Raw genomic sequence first — 23,641 nt, forward strand, 5'->3', positions numbered from 1 at the left:
CCAGGTACCTGGCTCTAGGTTTGTCAGCTTGGGTGTCACTAAAGGGGACACCTTCCCTTCTTTGAGCAGGTATACCGATTGAAAAAGCCCTCAAGGGGGGGTGAAACACGTCTGGGAATAGGAGGAAGCCTGCTGCACATTCTTCATTTGATTTGATTTTGTTATCTATATAGATTTACTTTGTATTTTAACTGTTATACTGGTAGAATACATTTTATTTATTTTTTTATCAAAGTCCGTTTCTGGTCCTCATCAACCTGCTCTAAGAAGGGAAGGTGTCCCCAATAGTACTACACTATATTATTCTCTATTGTACCACCCTTATATCTCCCTTCTCTGAGGAAAATGACCAACATTCTTAAAGGGGACAGTACCACCAGACGATACTAAAGTGAAAGTGATTTGAGTCTATCCTACTCCAGGCTCTGTACTATGTGAGTTGGCATTTTGCTCGATTATTTCACAGTAACAAAGAATTATACAGATTTACACTATCACCCGCTTTTATGTGTTTTCCTCCCTTTTTACGTATATGCTAAAATTAAAGTGATACCAACATAATATCAGAAACAAAAAATACTTAACTCCTAAATGGCAGAGAATTAAGTGATACTGCATGGGCATTGCATTATCATGCTTTCTTTACTTGGTAAGTAATACACAATCAGCCCATTTGTATATATCTGTTTAAGACAAGGTGAAGAGGTTTATATTTATGGATTATAGAGTTATGGTGCCTGGTGCAGTCTTACCTGTATGGGTTAAACCACCAATAAGCAATTTAGCCCCAGAGTCTTGAATCCAGCGTGTGTTAGCTCTACCCGTTTCTTAAAGGGATTCTCCAGGACCTGGAAATCATTAGTCCTTTGTCCCTCAGCGCTGGTCAGGCTCCGCCTACTCTCCTGCCTGGCCGAAGTCAGCCAGCGGGGGAGACCTAATTAGACCTCCCCATAGGAAAGCTTTCCTATGGGGATTTCGGCGACACTGGAGGTCCTCACATAGCGTGAGAACGTCCAGCGTTGTATAACATACTTTTCGTGTTCTAAGAACACGGAAGTCCCTCTAGTGGCTGTCTGATAGACAGCCACTAGAGGAGGACTTAACCCTGCAAGGTAATTATTGTTGCAGTTTATGAAAACTCTAATAATTACACTTGCAGAGTTAAGGGTAGTGGGAGTTGGCACCCAGACCACTCCAATGGGCTGGAGTATCCCTTTAAGTTAGAATGAGGAAGCCTCAAAAGGTAGATCCCTGGCTGATTTAAAACTACAGCTTCCATGACGTTACTCTGAAGGGTACCACTGGCGTACAGCATTCGCAGCTTCCTGTTTCAATACTTGGGTTTAAGATTAACAAAAGTACGGATCCAGGAAGAGATAGAGGAAACAATAGAAGAAAGGAGAGTTGGGGGTGACAGCGACGCTCTTTGCTGACCCAACAGCGTGGGAAAAGGGTCCGTCAGATCCTGTCATTTATGTAGAGTTAAATGAACCCTTCACGTACAGACTAACTAATGATGTTAATAAACTGTTAGAAATCCCTGTATTATCAGACATGCTTCCTTAGAAAAGGCGGCCATTTTAATTAAACAATGCTAAAATAAACAAGTCTTCCAGTTCCTGGGTGCGCCAGTCAGTTTGTTAGTTCCAAGATCCTGTGTAAAATGCGTTTCTGGCCGTATCGCACCTGGAGAGCATGGCGCTCCCTGACGCTCAGCTTAGCGTACGTTGCAGCATTGGTGATCATGGCGTGGTCACTGTCCAGGTCGGCAGCAAAGTCCTTCAAAGTGAGGATGGAGCTGGCATGTAGTAGCTGACGCCACAGCGCCGGCAGCCTCGATAAGTCTTCCATCATCAGTGTCTGTTCGTCGTCATCTTCTTCTTCATCTTCCTCCCAGCCCTCATTCTCCTTGTATTCCGCAAACTCTTCAGCAGACATACAGAGCACCTGAACAAAAACACAACACATTATAAGCCGGTCACACGGCATCAATATAATCAGTGACCTCCATGCCATGTGTCTCCACCAGTCTGCATTTAACATACTCCTGTGGGAGCTTTAGTCCTCACACAAGAGAAATTCCTTTGTTTATTTAAAGGAACCGAGGCTGTTTCAACGAAAAGGTCTGACTGCTTGTGGGTTCCGTTATTTGCTTGAACCTGGGGAAGAGGATGCCAGGAGGGCAGCGTATCTACCCGCACTGGGAGGGGAGGGGGCGGGTCTGGCAACCATTAATATAAACCAGTTCCAGGGAACTTCCCTAAAATGACACGTTCTGGATTTCTTTTTCCAATAAAACATTTTTCTTTGCTTGTCTTTAATAAAGACATTTCTGGGGGTAGGTGGCAGCGTGCAAACGGAAAGTTAACAAAGCCAAACTTTACAGCAGTGATTTGAACAGTCAAATCCTTGGCATGGCCCCCATGCTGCCAATTTACTGACAAAAAGACCACCTACAGGCAGACCCGCTCTCCAAAGTATAGCAAGTGCTCCTAGGAGTTTAGGGACAGCGCCGTGCTGGCAAATGAAAGAACACGGTGTAAAGAGCGGAGGGCAGACACCTGGGAAGCCCTGGAATAGAGGGGAGATGTATTCAGTGTATGCCCATTACAGATTCACTTTAAACTGCTGGAATATGGAGGGAACTCCCACTATAACAACTTCAGTGACATGAAATGGCTAAAATATGTGGCTTTCCATAACCTCCGAACAAAGGCAATCCATTGGATCAGCTGCATTTATTACATTTAGCGTAAGAGACAAGCCCTGTATCCTATTTAAAGGTAATAGGAGGTTGCCCTCGCTGTATTGCCGATGTTGAGGGACACCATGCATCCTCCATATAGTTTCCAATGTTTGGGGCATCCTGTATCTGATATGTAAGACTATAGTTACAATGTCCCACGTTGGGGGACAACTTGCTGTGTATTTTATATGGATTTACCTTCAGGCAGGTCCTCAGTTCTTCATCTGTCATGACCTCCTCACAGCCAAACACAAAGGCCCCTTCCTCTCCCACCATCTCCATGTCACACAGCAAGTCCCAGCGCTCCTGCACCCGGGCACGGTCATCTTCTGAAGTGGCAGCTGAGGATACAGCAAACAGCTGGTCACACAATGTCACATGTCAAACTCAAAAATAAAAACAGATTCAACGACTGGGTGCTTATCACTGGCCACACAGGTACATTACGTATGCAGCAAGTGGACGGCACGGCCGGCATTGGGTCCGATATCACAATGTGCTGCAGATTTGGCCAGTAACTCGATGGTGGTAATTGAGGGTCAGGGATTGACTTACTAACCGTGTAATGCAGCCTTGCGGAGCGTTGTCATCTGAATATCTGCCGAATCGTTGCTGTTTTGGGGATGGGGCTCTGTGAAGCCGTACATGTGCAAGAGCTGCCAGTTTGCCATCTGCCCATAGGTGTTAAATAGCTCTTGCCCAGCCTGGACCGGCCGCGTGGTGATCATGCGGAGATATTCCTAAAGGAAAGATCATAGGGTGAGGGGGTGTGACGTGAACGAGGAAGAGAGCACTTCAAGCAAATATCCTGGATTCCAGGGGCCACACACACACACACACACATCAGCTCGGGAGCATTCTGGGATATATAGAGTATACCGGAGGCACACGACCACGTACCGGTGTGAACTCCAAGTGTGCATTGTGCTGTGCCACATGGTTTAGGAGGTCAGCCACAGGCACCATCATGGGTGGGTTATCCTCCTTTCCAGAGTCCTCCTCTTCCTCTTCCAGCGACTCCTGAAAGCTGATTTAAAATATGGAGAATTTGTCACATTTCTGTTAATGTCGACCATTAATTGTTTAAATAGGCAGCAGGAATAGACCAGCTTCAGCACTCCAGATGCTTTTTGGGAGATGTAGTCCACAACATCTCAAGTTCTGAAGATTGCCTTCCCTGAATTGGAGTTTCATTCGGTGTAAATCGATTGGTGTGCACTTTACTGCTCTCACATTAAACGTTCAATTAACAGGTCAACGTTTCAGCACAGTGTCTTTGACAAGCCTTCACCAGTCCATTTAAAGAGGGAGAGTCACTTCCAGAATTTGAGCAGCCAAAGGAAGTTACAGTATAACTGGCAAAGATTGGGTTATTTATCCAAGGTTGCTGAAATAACATCTTGTAGCCTCTGGCAAGCGGTTAGTAATGGCTAGCCCGGTCTAGAAAAGGTTTATAATGAAGAACTAAGCACGCCATCTTGCATTGTGTTCAAACCAGGTTTGCTTCTCCTAAGATACCAAGTGTTTTAACTATAATCTGTGAATTTTTTATCTTCGGCATTTCAATGTCCCAGGATGCCTCAGGTTAAAGGGACATTGTAGGCACCCACACCACTTCAGCTCATTGACGTGGCCTGGGTGCTGTTTCCCTTTTGCACTTAGTGCTGCAATGTAAAACATTGCAGTAACAGAGAACAATGTTTACATTGCAGCACTAAGTCTGCACTCTGTGGCTTTCTAACAGACAGCCACTGGGGGCGCTTCCGGAATCAAAACCGACTTTTGGTCCGTTATCTGACGCTGGAGGACGTCAGATTTTCCCCATAGGACAGCATCGGTCAAATGCGCGTGTGGCCATTGCTGCCCATGCGCATTAGGTCTCCCCCGCTGACTGACGGCGTGGGCGGAGCCGGACCCGGCGCTGGATTCAGGTAAGTAGCTGAAAGGGTTTTAACCCCTCCAGCAGCATGGAATGAGGGCACTCCAGGATTCTCTAGTGCCAGGGAAACGGGTTTGCTTTCTTGGCACTGGAAAATCCCTTTAACTATTTGACATACCGACAAAACATGCAAATTAAAATAAGAAAAACAAAAAACAGACAACAACACAGAACCTTTAATATCACGGTTATATTCCTGTCTCCAGCACCCAAACCTTAACTGTGTGACTGTCCTTGTTTAACATCACAGGCTTGGCTTCCTGGTAGCCCTCATTACTACAGTCAGTAAGAGACCCAAATAGTGTGATATGAGCTTTAATTCCAGGTTGGATTAGACTAAACCAGAACAAAGAGAAACAATTAAAAAAACAAAATAGGTTAATAAAGGTTAAAGGGACTAAAGTCACAAAAAAAAAAAAATACTATCTTAATGAAGAGGTTTGGTGTATAGCGAATGCCCCTGCAAGCTCTCTCTTTAATTATCGGCCATTTAGGAGTTAAATCACTTTGTTTCGGTTTATACAGCCCTAGCCACACCTCCCCTGGCTGTGAGTGACAAAGCCTGCATGAAAACAAAATGGTTTCACTTTCAGATCTTAACTTGCTTTAGCAGTTTTTATTTTCTACTCTCTAAGTTGAACTTTAATTCCATACAGGAGGCTCCTGCAGGGTTTAGCAAGCTATTAACATAGCAGGGAATCAGACATTCTAAATTAAACAGAATGTGCAATAAAGGAAGTGTTTATGAAGGCTGTGTCAGTCGCAGGGAGGTGTGGCCAAGACTGTATAAACAAAGGGATTTAACTCCTAAAGGGCAGAGAATTGAGCAGTGTCACTGGAGTGGCCTGATCTATACACCAAAACTTCTAGCTAACGTTGTTTTGGTGACCAGTGTCCCTTTAAAGGGACACTCCAGGCACCCAGACCACTTCTGCTCATTGGAGTGGTCTGGGTGCCAACTCCCACTACCCTTAAAGGACCACTCATCGTTTTCCTGGCACTAGAGTGCCCTGAGGGTGCCCCCACCCTCAGGGACCCCCTCCCGCCCGGCTCTGGAAAGGGGAAAGGGGTAAAAACGTACCTTTTTCCAGCGGTGGGCGGAGAGCTCTCCTCCTCCGATCCTCCTCTTCTCCTCCCCGTCGGCTGAATGCGCACGCGCGGCAAGAGCTGCGCGCGCATTCAGCCGGTCACATAGGAAAGCATTCAGAATGCTTTCCTATGGACGCTTGCATGCTCTCACTGTGATTTTCACAGTGAGAATCACGCAAGCGCCTCTAGCGGCTGTCAGTGAGACAGCCACTAGAGGAAATAGGGGAAGGCTTAACCCATTCACAAACATAGCAGTTTCTCTGAAACTGCTATGTTTATGAAAAAATGGGTTAACCCTAGAAGGACCTGGCACCCAGACCACTTCATTAAGCTGAAGTGGTCTGGGTGCCTAGAGTGGTCCTTTAACCCTGCAAGTGTAATTATTGCAGTTTTTTTTAAACTGCAATAATTACCTTGCAGGGTTAAGTCCTCCCCTGGTGGCTGTCTATTAGACAGCCACTAGAGGGAACTTCCTGCTCTATAGCACAGGTTTTGTGTGCTAGAGCGTCGCTGGACGTCCTCACGCTGTGTGAGGACCTCCAGCATCGCTCTATTCCCCATAGGGAAGCATTGAAATTCATTTTCAATGCTTTCCTATGGGGTGCGCTAATGCGCATGCGCGGCATTAGGTCTCCTCGGCCGGCGGGCGAGATCAGTCTCGCCCACCGGCCGACGTAAGCAGAAGGAGGAGCGGCGGGGGAGGAGGAAGCAGTGACGTGGGACATGTCGCTGCCTCTGGTAAGTCACTGAAGGGGTTTTCACCCCTTCAGCAACTGGGGATTGGGGGGTGGGAGGGAGAGGGACCCTCCAGTGCCAGGAAAACGGATCGTTTTCCTGGCACTGGAGTTTCCCTTTAACTATAAATTGAAGCTGTTTCAAAAAGTGTTTTGTTTTTTTAATATACAATGAAAAGGTTTGACTAAACCTTAAAGTCACCTTAATCAATACTTTACAAATTACAAAAACTGTACAACCACTGCACACAGGTGGTAAGACATGCTGTAAGCTGACAGTGATATAGAAAGGGTAGTAGATACCTGGAATAGCCTTCCAGTGGGAGCAGTAACAGTGATATAGAAAGGGTAGTAGATACCTGGAATAGCCTTCCAGTGGGAGCAGTAACAGTGATATAGAAAGGGTAGTAGATACCTGGAATAGCCTTCCAGTGGGAGCAGTAACAGTGATATAGAAAGGGTAGTAGATACCTGGAATAGCCTTCCAGTGGGAGCAGTAACAGTGATATAGAAAGGGTAGTAGATACCTGGAATAGCCTTCCAGTGGGAGCAGTAACAGTGATATAGAAAGGGTAGTAGATACCTGGAATAGCCTTCCAGTGGGAGCAGTAACAGTGATATAGAAAGGGTAGTAGATACCTGGAATAGCCTTCCAGTGGGAGCAGTGACAGTGATATAGAAAGGGTAGTAGATACCTGGAATAGCCTTCCAGTGGGAGCAGTAACAGTGATATAGAAAGGGTAGTAGATACCTGGAATAGCCTTCCAGTGGGAGCAGTGACAGTGATATAGAAAGGGTAGTAGATACCTGGAATAGCCTTCCAGTGGGAGCAGTAACAGTGATATAGAAAGGGTAGTAGATACCTGGAATAGCCTTCCAGTGGGAGCAGTAACAGTGATATAGAAAGGGTAGTAGATACCTGGAATAGCCTTCCAGTGGGAGCAGTAACAGTGATATAGAAAGGGTAGTAGATACCTGGAATAGCCTTCCAGTGGGAGCAGTAACAGTGATATAGAAAGGGTAGTAGATACCTGGAATAGCCTTCCAGTGGGAGCAGTAACAGTGATATAGAAAGGGTAGTAGATACCTGGAATAGCCTTCCAGTGGGAGCAGTGACAGTGATATAGAAAGGGTAGTAGATACCTGGAATAGCCTTCCAGTGGGAGCAGTGACAGTGATATAGAAAGGGTAGTAGATACCTGGAATAGCCTTCCAGTGGGAGCAGTAACAGTGATATAGAAAGGGTAGTAGATACCTGGAATAGCCTTCCAGTGGGAGCAGTAACAGTGATATAGAAAGGGTAGTAGATACCTGGAATAGCCTTCCAGTGGGAGCAGTAACAGTGATATAGAAAGGGTAGTAGATACCTGGAATAGCCTTCCAGTGGGAGCAGTAACAGTGATATAGAAAGGGTAGTAGATACCTGGAATAGCCTTCCAGTGGGAGCAGTAACAGTGATATAGAAAGGGTAGTAGATACCTGGAATAGCCTTCCAGTGGGAGCAGTAACAGTGATATAGAAAGGGTAGTAGATACCTGGAATAGCCTTCCAGTGGAGCAGTAACAGAGATATAGAAAGGGTAGTAGATACCTGGAATAGCCTTCCAGTGGGAGCAGTAACAGTGATATAGAAAGGGTAGTAGATACCAGGAATAGCCTTCCAGTGGGAGCAGTAACAGTGATATAGAAAGGGTAGTAGATACCTGGAATAGCCTTCCAGTGGAAGCAGTAACAGTGATATAGAAAGGGTAGTAGATACCTGGAATAGCCTTCCAGTAGGAGCAGTAACAGTGATATAGAAAGGGTAGTAGATACCTGGAATAGCCTTCCAGTGGGAGCAGTAACAGTGATATAGAAAGGGTAGTAGATACCTGGAATAGCCTTCCAGTGGAGCAGTAACAGAGATATAGAAAGGGTAGTAGATACCTGGAATAGCCTTCCAGTGGGAGCAGTAACAGTGATATAGAAAGGGTAGTAGATACCAGGAATAGCCTTCCAGTGGGAGCAGTAACAGTGATATAGAAAGGGTAGTAGATACCTGGAATAGCCTTCCAGTGGGAGCAGTAACAGAGATATAGAAAGGGTAGTAGATACCTGGAATAGCCTTCCAGTGGGAGCAGTAACAGAGATATAGAAAGGGTAGTAGATACCTGGAACAGCCTTCCAGTGGGAGCAGTAACAGAGATATAGAAAGGGTAGTAGATACCTGGAATAGCCTTCCAGTGGGAGCAGTAACAGAGATATAGAAAGGGTAGTAGATACCTGGAATAGCAGTATTTCTTTAAAATGGCCCCTGTGTGCTGGACCAGAGACGTGTCCTCTCACCTGTATGCCATAACAAATGCCACCAGCCTCTTGTACAAATCCAGAGAGTGTTCCTCAGGGTTAAACAAGTGCGGATGTCTCTGGATAAAAGGTAAGACGATGGATTCATATTCCTGCTCCATGTTCTCCAGATCTTTCTTCACAGCTTCAGACACTCCAGTTCCTTGTAGGAGTGTTGTCTTTTCCTCGTCGGACCTAATAATAACAGAAGTCACATGCCAACATTTCATGGGGCTCTGGAACAAGCTGGTTATAGTCGCAGTGCCACAGGCAGCTACCCACAATACGTGGCTGACGGTAGCAGGACGTGACAGGATTATTTTAGGACATATGATGACAGAACCATGTACACCGTGTGACATACAGCCCGGCCAATCACCACAGCTGCTTGTGTGCCACAGTTTGTTGTACTCGGCATTCTATGTTCTGGTCGCTGTTCTGTTATATACAGATATTTGCCCAAAATTTATGGGAACATGTACAGATTTCCAAAGAGGGCAGTTTGGTCAGAATAGAAAAACACTCAATAGTCTAATTTAGACAGGACAGAGAGCAGGACACACTCACCAAGTAGGACAGAAAGCGGGACCCCCCCTCCCCAGGTAGAACAGAGAGTGTCCCCCTCCCGGGAGATAGTCCTGAGGTAAGACAGAAAGTGGGACCCTCCCCAAGTAAGACAGAGATCGGGACCCCAGGTAGGACAGAGAGCATGCCCCCCACCAGGGATAGTCTAGATGTAAGACAAAGTGGGACCCCCCCCTTCCCCAGGTAGGACAGAGAGCGGTACCCTCCCCAAATAGGGCAGAGAGCGGGAACCCCCCTCCCCAGGTAGAACAGAGAGTGTCCCCCTCCCGGGAGATAGTCCTGAGGTAAGACCAAAAGTGAGACCCTCCCCAAGTAGGACAGAGATCAGGACCCCTGTTCCCATGTAGGACAGAGAGCGAGGGGCTCAGGACATATTCTGCACCTAGCTCCAATTAACTCACCAAAACATGGGCAGGTCAGGAGGATCCAAGAGAGGCCAGAGCCCAAAGTAAGGTGCCCAAGGGGAGCCGCTATCCGTAGCTTCATACATGAGAGCGATGAGAAGTGGAACCCACCCAGACGGGCTGGCCAGAGTCTCCTGCTCTGCGAAAAGATAAGACATTTAGGATGCAGTCAAACTTTTATAATCAAAACTGGAAGACCCTATTTCCCAGCAGTTTTTGAGTATGAATTACCTACAAAAAGCCTTTTAAACTATCCCACATCACTGCTCCCCACGACTCACAACACTGTGCTCAGTTCTCCCCCTCCCAAGTAGGAAGCACATGAAGGATATTGTCATGGACATCAGAGGACCACTGAAAGGATATCAATGTGCCAGGACACACACTCTACAGCAGCCACCAAGCAGAAGGTGATGTGTGCAAGGGGTGGGACATGTCCAAACGCCTGTTGCTTTTGATTTAAAATATTTACCAGGTTTTCTGATTGGAAGCGATATTCTCAGAATTTTATTAATGACAGGAGGCTTCGTATTTGCTTAAGTCTCTCTTTACTAGAACTCCACAGCAGCACAGAAAAACAACCAATCAGAAAAAGTTAGGTACTATAAAACTCCCCCCCTCCACCCCACACATAACTTGCTCTTTCTTTGCTGCTCCTCACCAGCACAGGTCAGAGTACCACTGCCTCCTGCTCTTTGTGGGCGGCCGTGGGATTTTATATTACTGATTTCTTGCACCTTTATTGATTAGTACTTATTGGTATAGTTGCCTATAATTCTTGTGCACTTTCTTGTCACTATTTCTATCCTTGTTTCCCCCTTTCTCACCTTCTCACCAAGAATCAGGGTAGAAGATTCATTTTGATAGAGGCGACGCAACCCATCCATGAGATCACATAGGATTCCCATGTTTTGAGATCTGCGTACGCTTTTCTTAGCATAGGGGTGTCGTTTTCTAGGTATAGGAATATGACGTCAGGTGGGGTAGGGTCTTTTTTGACCAATAGATCTCTGAAGTTGCTACCTCTGCGGTAGCACAGGTAGTCACTCTTCATCATTTTCCAGTTACGATCCAGAGTACTCTTGAGGTGGTGTGACATTGTAGTAAATGTAGTTGCTTGGGGTGTGTGTGACATGTAGCCATATGATACCTAGCAAGACGTTCACACACACATAGGCCTACTAGACAATGCTAGTGTGACAAACTCCCCTCTCCAAGTGAGTTTGCCACGAGCTCCTGGAGGAACCTGCTTGCCAGCCTCCTGCCCACAGACTATGGGCCTGCTGGAAAACCTGTAAAAGACTACCAAACTTGACCGACCGTCAGCACTGATTTCATGGAACCGTTTTGGGCATAGGACCATGTGCACGGTCGGTCAAAATTATGATTTCCAGGAAATTCCTGAACCCCTGAACTAATCTGGGTGATTTTTGGATATGTTGGTCACCCAGATCAGGGATGTAACATTTGTGGGGATATTATATGTTTTCGGGTACCTTTGGGACTTTTTAGAAATGTATGTTTTTTCTTTGCTTGGAGATAATTTAATTAGAATTAGTGCAATTACTGATCCAATTATCTCCCAAGCAGAGGCGAGGGATTGTGTGTCATGTTGCGGGAGTGCCTTACATTGTAAATGTGTTATTATTGGTTTGTAAGTTTGTGTCCGTGTCCCCAACAAGGTCCATGTGGGCGTACACCTTGCTTGGGGATTGTCATAAAAGGCCAGTGTGTCCCATTAAAACCTATTCCAGATTACACTCCAAACTGTGTGTCGTCCCGTTATTGGCGGGGAAGAAGATTTACTCCTGTGTCTGCTGTTCCAGCTTAGGGGGATTCAACGGGGAAAGTCCTTGTAAGGACTAGAGCCAATTTCCCATTCGGCTCCAGGAAGGAGCGGTTCCAGGGCCCCAGTCAAGCCACGGGGATTGTGGGCAGAAGTGCTGCGGTTTGTCCGCTGTTCCAGCTAGGAAGTAGTCCTTGGCGGATGTACTCAGCCAGAGGTACAGGGAGCTTCCAGGGGTTTCTATGGATCCAGCCTTCTTATTCGTAAGAAGTCGGGCGAGTTTACACACGGGCTTTAACCTCCGGAATCTGTAGTTTTCTGTTCCATGTACCAACGTTCGCTGTGTTTCCTGGGGAACGAGCGGCCCGGTCAACCTATCTACTCTCCAATTTAAGTGCGGGCTCTTAGTGATTCACCAACTGCTAAGACCAATCACGGCTCATCAAAGTTTTCCATTACCGCATAGCTGGCCTCCTCATTACTCTCCTGCTAGATGCCCTGGACTGATCTCAACCTCACTTTGCGTTCCCCTTGTTCGTATACCAGGGCTTCGCAGTCTTCCAAGGAAAGTTGACCCGCTCCCTGTCCCAGGTGGTGAAGTTCCGGGGTTCAGCACCCTTAGGAGTGCTTCGTCGGCCACAGTCATAAAGATTCCACAATTCGCATGGTTAGCCAGAGAATTCTATGGCACGACCAGATGTTTGTCTTGTTGACTGAGTGTTAAAACAGAAAATATGAAGCCTCCTGTCATGTTATAAAATTGTAGATTATGCTAGCTTTAGTGGTACGGTACCTATAATCTTAATTTTATTACTGAAGGAGGCGAATATTTCCCTCCCAGTTTTTTAATCTCTACCCTTGACTGCATTTTTTTTCAGAGTATATTTCATTATCTAACCAGCCCTTTCGACTGTTTTTCTCGTTCCAGTTTATAATCTGTCTGTGGCACCGCATTTGAAATGTCATCTCGGCTGGGTGACATCGTTGACCACACTGCCTACAAGGACTTATGTTACACTGCGTGGTTTTATTCTGTTATGTCGCAGCTTGAAAGAGGAAGTCGTGTGGGGAGGGGAGTTTTATTGTTCCTAACTTTTTTTGTGATTGGTGTTTTTCTGTGCTGTTGTGGAGTTCTAGCAAAGAGAGACTTGAGCAAATATTCACCTCCTGTCATTAATACAATTAAGATTATAGGTACACTGAAGCTAGCATAATCTACAATTGCGTCAAGTAAGTTTTTTTTTTTTTTTTTATGACTAAGACATTTCTTTGAATCCAAACACATTCTTCCCAGAGTGAATTACAGAACAATCCATCACATTAACCGTTAATCTTAGAGTCGCTTCACAATACCTTTCAACAGCAGTTCGTGGACCCTCGTTGTATTCTGGGATAGAAGCGCAGACCTAGGAATGCTGAACAGAACTTCCCCGACCAAGATGTCCTCACGCGCCATCATGCCATATTGTGCCACAGTACCTTCTGAACTGATATACACCTGGGGGTACACAGAACCCCGAAATACAAAAATATATTACAATTAAACACACAGGCTCCGTGTTGTCCTCTTTAAAGATGTCACAATATGCTCTCTCCCAGTTCCTCACCTTGGGACTCAGTTCCAAACCCATCTCCTCACACCAGACCAGGAAGTTGGTGACAGGCAAGGTGTTCCCCATTGGACTTGTTTCTTCACACACCTGTAAGAGATCTCATGTTATGGGATTGTTTTGTGGCGGGCTAGTGGGCATGGATTGTGACTAGGCCTTACCATTGGTCTATATGCCGAGGTGAACCCTCTAAGTTTCTGCTGGTGAAGTCTTCTCTTTATGGTACTTTCTGACACCTCAATACCTACATTCTGGAGTGTGATCTTGATCTGTTCGACAGTGGAACTAGGGTTTTTTTCCAGAATGGCAAACATCTTTTGGTCATCCATTACTGTGGTCTTTCGGGGTCTACCAGATCGTTTGCTATTGCTGAGGCCTCCAGTGCGCTCCTGCTTCTTAACAATGTACAAAACTGTTGATTTTGAGACCCCCAGTGTTTTGGCAATGTCTCTTATTGTGGATTTTTTGTGGTTTCTCAGCTCCATGATGGCCTCCTTGACTGGCATTGAGACTTCTTTACTCTGCGAGTCAGATATACAGCACAGTCAATGAGTATCTAGGTAATGGTAATGGTACTCTGAGACTCTGAGTATGAAACAGAACACTGACTAAACAGATAACGTGTTGACTGTCAGCTTAACATATGAGGTTATTTTGATCTATTAAAAGGGACACTGTAGGCACCTAGACCACTTCAGCTCATTGAATTGGTCTGGGTTCGGTGTCCCTTTTGCACTTGTAAAACATTGCAGTTCCAGAGAACAACGTTTACATTGCAGCATTAAGTCTGCCCTCAGTCACTGACTACCAGACAGCCACTGGGGGCGCTTCCGGAATCAAAACCGACACTTGGTCCGTTATCTGACGCTGGACGTCCTCACGCTCTGCGTGATGACCTCCCGTGTCAGATTTTCCCCATTGATTCAATGCTTTCCTATGGAGAGGTCTAATGTGCGCTGGGATAAGGCAAGTAAATAAAGGGGATTTAACCATTTATTTAACAGGGGGAGGGGGCGGAGGGATCGGTAGTGTCAGGAAATACAGCTTGTATTCCTGGCACTACAATATCCCTTTAAAAGGGACACTGTGTATAGTAGTTGGTTTGTCATATTGAAGTGGTTATAGTGTCTGGAGTTCCCTGGTGCCATTCTTCCATTTAGCAGTAAACTATCTTTAATGATTCCCTCTGTACTGCTTGGAATTATAAGGAAGCAGGTCTGAATCTGAGCAGCAAAGGTGGTTAGGATTGACTGAGAGTGTCAGCTGACTCCTTTCAGCCTATCACAGTGCCCATTGCTGGTATTGATCGGTATGGCTAGAAGAAGTGTGTAATCTCTGCCATAGCTGCACCTCCAGTGGGGGCGGAGCTATGGAAAGCCTGGGACCCTCATTCAGTGTTAAACAGCTAAAAAAAAGTGAGGGACTGCAGGCACTATAACCACTTCAATGAGATGGAATGGTTTAACACTGCATGGAGGGACAGCGCCAGGCGACTCCAGGCACTATAACCACTTCAATGAGATGGAATGGTTTAACACTGAATGGAGGGACAGAGCCAGGGGACTCCAGGAACTATAACCACTTCAATGAGATGGAATGGTTTAACACTGAATGGAGGGACAGCGCCAGGGGACTCCAGGAACTATAACCACTTCAATGAGATGGAATGGTTTAACACTAAATGGAGGGACAGCGCAGGGGATTCCAGGCACTATAACCACTTCAATTATATGAATGTTTATAATCCCTACATTGTCCCATTTAATATTTGGGGAATTTAAGCTCTGTTTACACAGACACTCAATTTTTGAGGACCACCAAAAAAACGAACTAATAATTGATGTGTCTGTGCTGCAGTTTCTTTGCTAGTGTAAGCCATTGTGTTATTAGGACAAACAAGTCTACAGGAGATTCTTGGTGTAAAGTCACGTTTAGAATCTGTTGCTGTTGTCTATCAAAATTTTGGGACATGAATATCATGAATCCAGACCCTCGTAGGACTTCATGAACTGCCAATCACTAGATACATCAAGATCAACGGTGTGATACATTGTTACTGACAATTTATTGGTAGCTTGGCAACAGCAAATCACCAACGAGACCATCCTAGAACGAAAAATAGGACACTTTCCCCCCGAAGGATGTGGACGTGGAGGTGTCACATAGTACCATAGGGTGAGGACATCAGCACAACATTGTGAGGTATACCACACAATACAACCAAGAAGCCCCAGCAACATAAAGGATTTCATTAAAACAAGTGGGTGTCCTACAGACGGAGGAGATGGAGAAAGTCAGGGACACACATCACTTCACATGGTAGGAATGTCCAGGTACCCAGCCACAGAACCTGGAGCCCAGACTGACACCCCAACCCTCAATGTTCTCCTCAAGCCATCTGCACCTCAAGCAGACAGTAAGTAGGGTCACCAGGTGACGTCCAGGGGGTCAGTCTCCAGTGCCATGGTTTTATTGGATTTATGGATCTCAATCCCCTCACCGCTGACAGTGTGTATATTAGCTTTTTAGTCATGGTTCCTGCACCAGAGAGCCAAAAAACATAAAATAAATAGATCGGGGCCATAAAAAAAATCGTTTCAGAATTGTTCTATCGGCTGGGGCTAACAACAGGATCAAATATGGTCAGCTTGTGGCCGCAATAATGCCACTGCTCCCCACTTGCTGCTCTCATTTGGGGATTTATAGGGGGCTGCACATATCACAGGTTGATACAGTTAATAAATTCACTTCAAAATCTCTGACGTTGTTTTAATTATTTAAATTACATTAAAAAAGGGAAAAAAAAGGAAAACACTACCAACTAGCAGAATACAGGGCAAGGCCAGTCTGTACCAGCTCTGCCAGTCTGTGCCAGGCCACTCTACCCCCTCTGCCAGCCTGTACCAGGTCACTCTGCCAGCCTGTGCCAGGTCACTCTACCCCCTCTGCCAGCCCTCTCTGCCAGCCTGTACCAGGCCTCTCTACCCCCTCTGCCAGGCCTCTCTACCCCCTCTGCCAGCCTGTGCCAAGCCTCTCTACCCCCTCTGCCAGCCTGTGCCAAGCCACTCTACCCCCTCTGCCAGCCTGTGCCAGGCCACTCTACCCCCTCTGCCAGGCCACTCTACCCCCTCTGCCAGCCTGTGCCAGGCCTCTCTACCCCCTCTGCCAGCCTGTGCCAGGCCTCTCTACCCCCTCTGCCAGCCTGTGCCAGGCCTCTCTACCCCCTCTGCCAGCCTGTGCCAGGCCTCTCTGCCAGCCTGTGCCAGGCCTCTCTACCCCCTCTGCCAGTTTGTACCAGGCCTCTCTACCCCCTCTGCCAGCCTGTACCAGGCCTCTCTACCCCCTCTGCCAGCCTGTACCAGGCCTCTCTACCCCTTCTGCCAAGCCTCTCTACCCCCTCTGCCAGCCTGTGCCAAGCCTCTCTACCCCCTCTGCCAGCCTGTGCCAAGCCTCTCTACCCCCTCTGCCAGCCTGTGCCAGGCCACTCTACCCCCTCTGCCAGCCTGTGCCAGGCCACTCTACCCCCTCTGCCAGGCCTCTCTACCCCCTCTGCCAGCCTGTACCACGCCACTCTACCCCTCTGCCAGCCTGTGCCAGGCCTCTCTACCCCCTCTGCCAGCCTGTGCCAGGCCTCTCTACCCCCTCTGCCAGCCTGTGCCAGGCCACTCTACCCCCTCTGCCAGGCCTCTCTACCCTCTCTGCCAGGCCTCTCTACCCCCTCTGCCAGCCTGTGCCAAGCCTCTCTACCCCCTCTGCCAGCCTGTGCCAAGCCACTCTACCCCCTCTGCCAGCCTGTGCCAGGCCACTCTACCCCCTCTGCCAGGCCACTCTACCCCCTCTGCCAGCCTGTGCCAGGCCTCTCTACCCCCTCTGCCAGCCTGTGCCAAGCCACTCTACCCCCTCTGCCAGCCTGTGCCAGGCCACTCTACCCCCTCTGCCAGGCCTCTCTACCCCCTCTGCCAGCCTGTGCCAGGCCTCTCTACCCCCTCTGCCAGCCTGTGCCAGGCCTCTCTACCCCCTCTGCCAGCCTGTGCCCCTCCCCCCGGGTACCTTCCGTTTCTTGAGTTGGGGCTCCATGTCTGGGGGTTTAAAGAGCTGCTGTCCGCACGTGTCTGTCCGGTCCAGAGGAATTCCTTCCGGGTTCGGCTAGCCCCGCCCCTTAAAGGAGCCTCACCAAAACTTAACAGGAAAATGGGGGTCCCCCCCCCCAATAACTTCCATGGCCAAACAGCCCATCACCCCAACCCTCAATCTGCCCATTCACCCTGATACCCAGAGAATCTGCCCATTCACCCTGATACCCAGAGAATCTGCCCATTCACCCTGATACCCAGAGAATCTGCCCATTCACCCTGATACCCAGAGAATCTGCCCATTCACCCTGATACCCAGAGAATCTGCCCATTCACCCTTATACCCAGAGAATCTGCCCATTCACTCTGATACCCAGAGAATCTGCCCATTCACCCTGATACCCAGAGAATCTGCCCATTCACCCTGATACCCAGAGAATCTGCCCATTCACCCTGATACCCAGAGAATCTGCCCATTCACCCTGATACCCAGAGAATCTGCCCATTCACCCTGATACCCAGAGAATCTGCCCATTCACTCTGATACCCAGAGAATCTGCCCATTCACCCTGATACCCAGAGAATCTGCCCATTCACCCTGATACCCAGAGAATCTGCCCATTCACCCTGATACCCAGAGAATCTGCCCATTCACCCTGATACCCAGAGAATCTGCCCATTCACCCTGATACCCAGAGAATCTGCCCATTCACCCTGATACCCAGAGAATCTGCCCATTCACCCTGATACCCAGAGAATCTGCCCATTCACCCTGATACCCAGAGAATCTGCCCATTCACCCTGATACCCAGAGAATCTGCCCATTCACCCTGATACCCAGAGAATCTGCCCATTCACCCTGATACCCAGAGAATCTGCCCATTCACCCTGATACCCCGAGAATCTGCCCATTCACCCTGATACCCTGAGAATCTGCCCATTCACCCTGATACCCAGAGAATCTGCCCATTCATGCTGATACCCAGAGAATCTGCCCATTCACCCTGATACCCGGTGAATCTGCCCATTCACCCTGATACCCAGAGAATCTGCCCATTCACTCTGATACCCAGAGAATCTGCCCATTCACCCTGATACCCGGAGAATCTGTTCCTTCACCCTGATACCCAGAGAATCTGCCCATTCACTCTGATACCCAGAGAATCTGCCCATTCACCCTGATACCCGGAGAATCTGTTCATTCACCCTGATACCCGGAGAATCTGTTCATTCACCCTGATACCCAGAGAATCTGCCCATTCACCCTGATACCCGGAGAATCTGTTCCTTCACCCTGATACCCAGAGAATCTGCCCATTCACTCTGATACCCAGAGAATCTGCCCATTCACCCTGATACCCGGAGAATCTGACCATTCACCCTGATACCCAGAGAATCTGTTCATTCACCCTGATACCCAGAGAATCTGTTCATTCACCCTGATACCCAGAGAATCTGCCCATTCACCCTGATACCCAGAGAATCTGCCCATTCACCCTGATTCCCAGAGAATCTGTTCATTCACCCTGATACCCAGAGAATCTGTTCATTCACCCTGATACCCAGAGAATCTGTTCATTCACCCTGATACCCAGAGAATCTGTCCATTCACCCTGATACCCAGAGAATCTGCCCATTCACCCTGATACCCAGAGAATCTGTTCATTCACCCTGATACCCAGAGAATCTGCCCATTCACGCTGATACCCAGAGAATCTGTTCATTCACCCTGATACCCAGAGAATCTGCCCATTCACCCTGATACCCAGAGAATCTGTCCATTCACTCTGATACCCAGAGAATCTGCCCATTCACCCTGATACCCAGATAATCTGTCCATTCACTCTGATGCCCGGAGAATCTTCCCCCCAGAGAATCTGTTCATTCACCCTGACACCCAGAGAATCTGCCCATTCACCCTGATACCCAGAGAATCTGTTCATTCACCCTGATACCCAGAGAATCTGTTCATTCACCCTGATACCCAGAGAATCTGCCCATTCACCCTGATACCCAGAGAATCTGCCCATTCACCCTGATACCCAGAGAATCTGCCCATTCACCCTGATACCCAGAGAATCTGTTCATTCACCCTGATACCCAGAGAATCTGCCCATTCACCCTGATACCCAGAGAATCTGCCCATTCACCCTGATACCCAGAGAATCTGTTCATTCACCCTGATACCCAGAGAATCTGCCCATTCACGCTGATACCCAGAGAATCTGTTCATTCACCCTGATACCCAGAGAATCTGCCCATTCACCCTGATACCCAGAGAATCTGCCCATTCACCCTGATTCCTAGATAATCTGTTCATTCACCCTGATACCCAGAGAATCTGTTCATTCACCCTGATACCCAGAGAATCTGTTCATTCACCCTGATACCCAGAGAATCTGCCCATTCACCCTGATACCCAGAGAATCTGCCCATTCACCCTGATACCCAGAGAATCTGTTCATTCACCCTGATACCCAGAGAATCTGCCCATTCACGCTGATACCCAGAGAATCTGTTCATTCACCCTGATACCCAGAGAATCTGCCCATTCACCCTGATACCCAGAGAATCTGTCCATTCACTCTGATACCCAGAGAATCTGCCCATTCACCCTGATACCCAGATAATCTGTCCATTCACTCTGATGCCCGGAGAATCTTCCCCCCAGAGAATCTGTTCATTCACCCTGATACCCAGAGAATCTGTTCATTCACCCTGATACCCAGAGAATCTGTTCATTCACCCTGATACCCAGAGAATCTGTCCATTCACCCCGACACCCAGATAATATGCCCATTCACCCCGATACCCGGAGAATCTATCTATCTATTCAGATTGATACCCAGAGAATCTGTCCATTCACCTTGATACCCATAGAATCTGTCCATTAACTCGAATACCCAGAGAATCTGCCCATGCACTCGGATACCTAAAGAATCTGCTTGTGAAGTAATATCCCATCACTTTCGGCTCCTTTCGTACATACAGATTCGTATTTAATTTTACTTTGTTTTGTTCGGTTCCAGAACCAAGACCACCCCGAAGACAAATTAGAATGTGGAACGTTGAGTATCCTGTACGAAAACTGCAAAGGAAATAATTAATAGAATGCTCCACTGGGTGGCCACCATTTCGTGAATATGATCGCATGTGGTTGGGACAATGGATGGAGGCTATTTTGTCTCCCGAACGCTGGCAGCGGGACTTGGTCGTCGAGTGCCTGGAACTCATTGCGAACACCGGTCACCATGGATCTACTGCCCGTTCCAGTTCACCTATACGAACAGTGTTCGGGAATTACAGATTACCGAACAAGGGGCATTCTACGCAAATCAGCTTTCATTTACCTTATGTGGTTTTCATACAAAACCCCACAAACGGGACCGGCTCTTGCCACAATTTCCCTGAAACTATTTTGGGCTTCAACCTCGTGGCAGACCAGTCAGAACTTCCCCGCGATGGCGTTTCAAAGCTACCGAACGGATCTGGGTGATTTTTGGATATATTGTTCATCCAGATCCCAGCTGTCGGGGGATGTAACTTTTGGGGTTTCCATGTATTTTGGGGGTACTTTTGGTGTGATTAAGAAATATTAGATTTTTCTTTCCTGAGAGATAATGTAATTAGCGATGTGTATTCCGATAATGATCTCTCAGGCACAGAGGATCATGGGAGGGATTTCCCTGTTTTTCTGTGTTTGAAACCCCATGTTGGGGCTTTTGCATAAAAGGCAGTGTGTGGCCCTGAATAAACCAGTCTTCTCCCAGCATTAAGCCTTGGCTCAAGTGTGGGGGTTATGGAACAGCCGTGATATTGTTACCTTTGGGATTATTCGTGTTTCTGAATTGGGAAAAGGGCATCCGTGGCGGTGATATTCTGGCAGACCGCCACACTGCTCATTAATCCTTAGATAATGTTCAATATTGTAATTTCACCACAATGAGATATCCCATTATTAACAAATAAATTCTGTTAACCAGGAGTAACAGATCCCAGAGTATCAGTGTGTGACAAACGCTCCTTCCCACGTACATTTGCTACAAACTCTTGGAGAATTGTGGAAACCGGACTCCTGCCCACTGACTATGGTCCAGGTCTGGGACACCGTTTGGGAGTTACCCTGCCCCCTTTGTGCGAATGGAACTGAACGCTAGCTCCCTGGTGGCCGTTTGCATGAACCAAACCCAAGAGTAGTCCTCAGCGGTACTTGGCCACGACCTCTATGGAACCAATTTCAGCATGAGGACTTCATGCATCACCTCAGCGGGATTTAGTTGCGTATGTTATGGAACTGTTTTCGGCATGAGGTGACTGCAGTTCCCGGACAACTTGGATCTGGGGTTCTGAATGACTTTGCAACCCGCCAGGAGAGCGCTTTTTGAAGGGAAGGTGTCTGAGACTAAGGGGAACAAATGCTCCCTGGGAGCCAGGTGGAGCACAACGTATTGCGACCACAGGAGCTCCCGAAAGTTGACCGGCAAAAGCACCAAACTCCCTGGAACTATTTTGGGCATAGAACCACGTGTGCGACCGGTCAGAACTTTAACACCGTAGCGTTTTTCCTACACTGCATGGATCTGAGCGCTTTTTGGAGATCTTGGGCGCTCAGATCAGGGATAACAGATCCCACAGCTATCAGTGTGACCCGGGAGTAACAGATCCCACAGCTATCAGTGTGACCCGGGAGTAACATATCCCACAGCTATCCGTGTGACCCGGGAGTAACAGATCCCACAGCTATCAGTGGGACCCGGGAGTAACAGATCCCACAGCTATCAGTGGGACCCAGGAGTAACAGATCCCACAGCTATCAGTGGGACCCAGGAGTAACAGATCCCACAGCTATCAGTGGGACCCAGGAGTAACAGATCCCACAGCTATCAGTGTGACCCGGGAGTAACAGATCCCACAGCTATCAGTGTGACCCGGGAGTAACAGATCCCACAGCTATCAGTGTGACCCGGGAGTAACAGATCCCACAGCTATCGGTGGGACCCGGGAGTAACAGATCCCACAGCTATCAGTGTGACCCGGGAGTAACAGATCCCACAGCTATCAGTGTGACCCAGGAGTAACAGATCCCACAGCTATCAGTGTGACCCGGGAGTAACAGATCCCACAGCTATCGGTGTGACCCGGGAGTAACAGATCCCACAGCTATCAGTGTGACCCAGGAGTAACAGATCCCACAGCTATCCGTGGGACCCAGGAATAACAGATCCCACAGCTATCAGTGTGACCCGGGAGTAACAGATCCCTCAGCTATCGGTGGGACCCGGGAGTAACAGATCCCACAGCTATCAGTATGACCCGGGAGTAACAGATCCCACAGCTATCAGTGTGACCCGGGAGTAACAGATCCCACAGCTATCAGTGTGACCCGGGAGTAACAGATCCCACAGCTATCCGTGGGACCCAGGAGTAACAGATCCCACAGCTATCCGTGGGACCCGGGAGTAACAGATCCCACAGCTATCAGTGTGACCCGGGAGTAACAGATCCCACAGCTATCCGTGGGACCCAGTAGTAACAGATCCCACAGCTATCAGTGGGACCCAGGAGTAACAGATCCCACAGCTATCTGTGGGACCCAGGAGTAACAGATCCCACAGCTATCCGTGGGACCCAGGAGTAACAGATCCCACAACTATCAGTGTGACCCGGGAGTAACAGATCCCACAGCTATCTGTGGGACCCAGTAGTAACAGATCCAACAGCTACCCGTGGGACCCAGGAGTAACAGATCCCACAGCTATCAGTGTGACCCGGGAGTAACAGATCCCACAGCTATCAGTGTGACCCGGGAGTAACAGATCCCACAGCTATCGGTGGGACCCAGGAGTAACAGATCCCACAACTATCAGTGTGACCCGGGAGTAACAGATCCCACAGTTATCAGTGGGACCCGGGAGTAACAGATCCCACAGCTATCCGTGGGACCCGGGAGTAACAGATCCCACAGCTATCAGTGTGACCCGGGAGTAACAGATCCCACAGCTATCCGTGGGACCCAGTAGTAACAGATCACACAGCTATCAGTGGGACCCAGGAGTAACAGATCCCACAGCTATCCGTGGGACCCAGGAGTAACAGATCCCACAGCTATCCGTGGGACCCAGGAGTAACAGATCCCACAGCTATCAGTGGGACCCGGGAGTAACAGATCCCACAGCTATCAGTGTGACCCGGGAGTAACAGATCCCACAGCTATCAGTGGGACCCAGGAGTAACAGATCCCACAGCTATCGGTGGGACCCGGGAGTAACAGATCCCACAGCTATCCGTGGGACCCAGGAGTAACAGATCCCACAGCTATCAGTGGGACCCAGGAGTAACAGATCCCACAGC

The 23,641-nt window shown here is 48.1% G+C and overlaps 1 protein-coding gene across 2 annotated transcripts; it reads right to left on the reverse strand.

The window, feature by feature from the left end:
- Positions 1–1,545: 1,545 nt before the first annotated feature.
- SETD6 (SET domain containing 6, protein lysine methyltransferase) lies at positions 1,546–17,330 on the reverse strand. 2 transcript variants are annotated; one of them, XM_063437292.1, is made up of 10 exons: positions 17,268–17,298; positions 13,379–13,738; positions 13,215–13,307; positions 12,961–13,105; positions 9,819–9,960; positions 8,833–9,027; positions 3,647–3,773; positions 3,306–3,486; positions 2,945–3,087; positions 1,546–1,947 (listed from the first exon to the last, which is right to left on the reverse strand). In XM_063437292.1, exons 1-10 carry the CDS (start codon positions 17,292–17,294, stop codon positions 1,633–1,635), a joined length of 1,728 nt encoding a protein of 575 aa, XP_063293362.1. In that variant the 5' UTR covers positions 17,295–17,298; the 3' UTR covers positions 1,546–1,632. The 2 variants fall into 2 exon arrangements, with proteins under 2 accessions (XP_063293362.1, XP_063293363.1); XM_063437293.1 differs by lacking the exon at positions 13,379–13,738 and having other exon boundaries at positions 17,268–17,330.
- Positions 17,331–23,641: the final 6,311 nt, after the last annotated feature.

This window comes from Pelobates fuscus, chromosome 12 (assembly GCF_036172605.1).
Source record: "Pelobates fuscus isolate aPelFus1 chromosome 12, aPelFus1.pri, whole genome shotgun sequence".
In the NCBI taxonomy this organism is placed as follows: Eukaryota; Metazoa; Chordata; class Amphibia; order Anura; family Pelobatidae; genus Pelobates; species Pelobates fuscus.

Bases quoted from the DNA above. Each gene is read 5' to 3' on its own strand.
- SETD6 (XM_063437292.1), bottom strand. From the start codon at position 17,294: ATGGAGCCCCAACTCAAGAAACGGAAG. The intron at 13,739-17,267 runs GTACCCGGGGGG...TCTGACTCGCAG, and splicing joins CCCAACTCAAGAAACGGAAG to AGTAAAGAAGTCTCAATGCC. The intron at 9,028-9,818 runs GTGAGTTAATTG...TGTTATTATTAG, and splicing joins CCTGACCTGCCCATGTTTTG to GTCCGACGAGGAAAAGACAA.